Source organism: Galeopterus variegatus, unplaced genomic scaffold (genome assembly GCF_000696425.1).
Source record: "Galeopterus variegatus unplaced genomic scaffold, G_variegatus-3.0.2 Scaffold2892, whole genome shotgun sequence".
Lineage (NCBI taxonomy): Eukaryota > Metazoa > Chordata > Mammalia > Dermoptera > Cynocephalidae > Galeopterus > Galeopterus variegatus.
The window spans coordinates 64,420-68,564 of record NW_007729003.1 but is presented as its reverse complement, the minus strand read 5'-3'; the positions used below and the strand labels follow the sequence as shown (position 1 = coordinate 68,564).

Sequence of the window (4,145 nt, the reverse complement as noted above, 5' to 3'; positions counted from 1 at the left end):
CGCCACGCTTCCCAAGTGGCGCACTATAGTAGTGCGCCACCGGGCCGGCCCAGATAGTGAAACTCTTGATCTGGATTGAACATTCAGGCTGCAAAGGAGACACATAGGGAAGATGATGAATTCAGTTGTGAACATGTTAAGTGTGACGAGTCTGTAGAATCCATCATGGGTGATACCCATATGTGACTTGTAAAATAACCAGTCTACATAAATTGGCCCTTCTTAACAGTTTTAGCTAGTTTTGATAGCTGTTAGAAATTTAGTTGTTTCTCTTTTCCAGGAACTTAGTTATGTCCACAGTATAAGGTATTAAGTTGGTGACAGTGAATGAAGAGGGCTGGGAGATAGACACCTGATTTTATCACTATAATAATACCTGTTTGTTGTGAATACCATATGTAGTCAATTGTATTAATAAATTTTCTTGTGCCATTGTTTATTTTGTAGGCTATAAATAAATAACAGTTTTCACTTGATATCATTCTCAATGGTGTAGTTTAAAGACAGAAAAATATGTAGGCATCAGGATATCTCCTAAATATAAAAATGTAATAACATGTATTTTTATATAGTCCAGGATGAAATGGACAGGGAAAGTCTGGGCCAAGTTCTGATACAAATATTGTCTTGGACACTCTCCCACCTCCTTATTCAATGTCTGTTCTCCTACTTCAACACCCTCAGCCTGTCTTCCTTGGTCCATTGCCCTCCTATGGTTTCATTCAAGCAAGGTGTACCCTTTCCATCTGTCTCCCATAAGGCATCCTATCTGATATATAAAATCTTTAAGGCCTACATTGTCCACTGGCTAGCCTGAGAAATAGATTTGCCCTAATTAGTATCTTAACCCATATATTTAATTATTTTGTAAAAAGAATTTATACCAATTATTGATCAACTTGGACCAAGTGGAAAATCATATCAGTCAAGAAATAGGTCCAGTGATGCTAGTATAAACATTTTACCTTTTAAAATCATACATTAGATTTTTTCTTATTGGCACTCTCTTAATGTTGTTTAAAATAACTTTTTCATTTTATATTATAGTGAATCACATAATTGTTCTAAATATTTTAGATATCAAAATTTCAGTATGACATAGAATGCAACCTGTCTTTTTTTTTATTTATATTTTTTTCTACTCAGAGTCTGAATCTGCATGGAAACAGCTTGAGTAAATTGAGAGATCTCTCCAAGTTAACAGGACTTCGAAAACTGAATATTAGCTTTAATGAATTTACTTGTTTAGATGATATATACCACTTGGTAAGAACTCTTATGAAATTTTAAAAAGTTGAACTCATAGAAGGAGGGAGTAGAATGGTGGTTTCTAGGACTTACAGGGTTTGGGAAATGAGAAGATGTTGGTCAAAGGGTACAAACTTTCAGCTGTAAGATTAAAAAGTTGAACTCATAGAAGGAGGGAGTAGAATGGTGGTTTCTAGGGCTTACAGGGTTTGGGAAATGAGAAGATGTTGGTCAAAGGGTACAAACTTTCAGCTGTAAGATGAACAAGTTCTGGGTATCTAATATACAGCCTGGGTGGTAATGGATGTGTTGATTAATTTGACTTTGGTAATCATTACACAATATGTGCATATATCAAATCATCATTTTGTATATCTTGAATATATTCAAACTTAATCAGTCAATTTAATATTTAAAGAAAAACTTTGGTGCAGCAAAGAAATACCATAAAGTCAAAGGATAAATGATAAATTGGAACAAATATTTGAAAAAAAAAAAAGAACTTTCCTTTTCAAAATAAAATAAAATAAAGTAACTAATTAATGGGTAAATTATTTTTGTAATTATGACTTCATATATACCATACATAAGATTATACAGCCTAAATCAGAAATAAATCATGTATACACTATACTATGTTACTTTCTCTAAAGCACGTCTTAAATATAGATTTTTTTTGCTGGCCAAATATATACCTATGGTCATATCTGATTTCTAGCTACTTTAAAATAAATATATTAAAATAACTTCTCTGACTTGTTTTTAAAGTGTCCTTTGGTAAGTGTCATTCCCATTTTCTTCTGCTCTTGTTTTTTCACTCTTCTTTTCCTCTTTGTTGAGATCCCCTATTTCTTCTTCATTTTCTAGTTCACCACTTCGTATCTAATGCTGTTAGTTCTTCCCATGTTCTCATTATCCAAGTTTCTTCTCTTTTTTTCTGCCTTGTCCTTTCTACCTGAATGTCACACTCATAGATCTTATTTGACTTATATTTGCCTTCTCATATGTCATAGGACGACAGTAATGCACATGTACACATAGGCATGGATCTTGTCTGACTTTTGTTTTCCTTGTTATATATCATAACAAAAATAATTACATATGTGGTTCCAGAACTTCAACCCAGCATCCCCTGTTAACATGGTCCCAGGTCAGTCACATACCTTTTCAGAATATATCATCATTCTTGGTTCTTGTTCATTGTCTACTTCCTTGCAACTATATTATAGCCTTTGCATTGCTTCTTCTACCATGGTGGCTGGAGATTCTACCCCTATGGTAGGAGATACTTCACTTCCTGGCCTTAGGTTTTAGTATTAAACCCCCTTCCTTGTTTCTTTTGGTAGGCAGGCCCAAGTCCTTTTAAGTAAGTAGAATCGCTAATAGTCTGGATTCAATATGCAGCTGAGGAAAAAGGGTAGTTTCGTAGAGGCCCTAGGACTGTGTGTAGATTATTGGTATTTTTATTTAATTATTTTCTAATGACTTGCTAGCAGTTCCAAAGGTTATGACAGTCATTATAATTTTGCTTAGGCACAAATTTAAAGGGTAAACTGTAAGTCATACAAGGCACTTAGACATTGAATGAACTTAGCCAGCTGCCTAGCATTTATTTTACAACATGGTTTTATATTGTTCTCTTTTAATACAAAAATTACTGTCATCATCACAGCCTCACTCAAGGCCTACTTGTTAGATAAATATTACCATGGTCATTTTACAGTTAAGTGAACTAGGTAAATTTTATGCCCAAGTGGTATATTTCAAATTTTAGGATTAGCAAAGATAGCTAAGTAGACCTCTCAAAAGTCAAGCATCTGATTTATCTCTAAAAATTAGTATTAAGGATGTTGTTAGAGGTGGTTAGAGAGAGGAGATACTCCATCTAATGGATATAATGTGTACTTTTAATTTTTTTATTGAAAAATAAAACACAGATACAGAAAACTATACACTACAAATGTATGGTTCAGTACACTGTTGTAAGATGAACATGCTTGTAACACCCAGGTCAAGAAGTACAACTTTGGGCCGGCCTGGTGGCACACTGGATAATGCGCCGCTTGGGAAGCGCGGCGGCGCTCCCATCCGAGGGTTCGGATCCCACATACGGACCGGCTCCCGCTCACTGGCTGAGCGAGGCGCGGGAGCAACACCGAGGCTTGCAATCCCGTTGCCGGTCCCCGGTCCGGTACGGGGGCAACACTGAGGGTTGCGATCCGTTGCCGGACACGGAAAAAAGACAAAAGACAAAAAAAAAAAGAAGTACAACTTTGCTGCCTACGGCAAAAGTCCCTTCCATGTGCCACATTCCCTCCTCTTCCGACAAGAAATCATTATCCTGACCTCTGCAGTAATCCTCTCCCTGCATTTGTTCCCAATAGTTCTATCACCCAAATGTGCATTCCTGACACAATAGTTTGGTTTTGCCATTAAAAAAAATGTACTCTATTTATTTTGTTATTATTGTTGAGAACCAGTTGTTTTATTTGTTAACAGCTTATTGTTTTACAGAGGCGATACACATGCATTGTATAAAAGGCAATGTAGACCAACAAGACTTAATATATTTTTATAAAACTAAATTGATTTTGGGCCGGCCCGGTGGCGCACTGGAGAGTGCGCCACTTGGGAGCTCGGCGGCGCTCCATGTGGAGACCGGTTCCCGCTCACTGGCTGAGCGCGGTGCGGGCACAACACCGAGGGTTGCGATCCTGTTACTGGTCAGTAAAAAAGACAAAAAAGAAAAAAAAAAACTAAATTGATTTTATTTAAAAGACTGTTCTTTCTTTCTAAGCTATGCCCTTCATACTTTTTTACTGCCAAATATTCTTTTGTTCATGAGATAATGACAATAGTAAATAATTCTTGTTTTGTTTTTCTATGCTTACTTATGG

The 4,145-nt window shown here is 36.2% G+C and overlaps 1 protein-coding gene across 1 annotated transcript in view; it reads left to right on the top strand.

Annotated features, from left to right (window-relative positions):
• The window catches only part of LOC103599241 (leucine-rich repeat-containing protein 9-like), a 94,404-nt gene that overhangs the window by 42,184 nt on the left and 48,075 nt on the right, over positions 1-4,145 (top strand). The window contains exon 16 of the mRNA XM_008583353.1: positions 1,147-1,266. Coding sequence (XP_008581575.1) covers positions 1,147-1,266 — 120 coding nt within the window. The remainder of the gene's footprint in view (positions 1-1,146; positions 1,267-4,145) is intronic.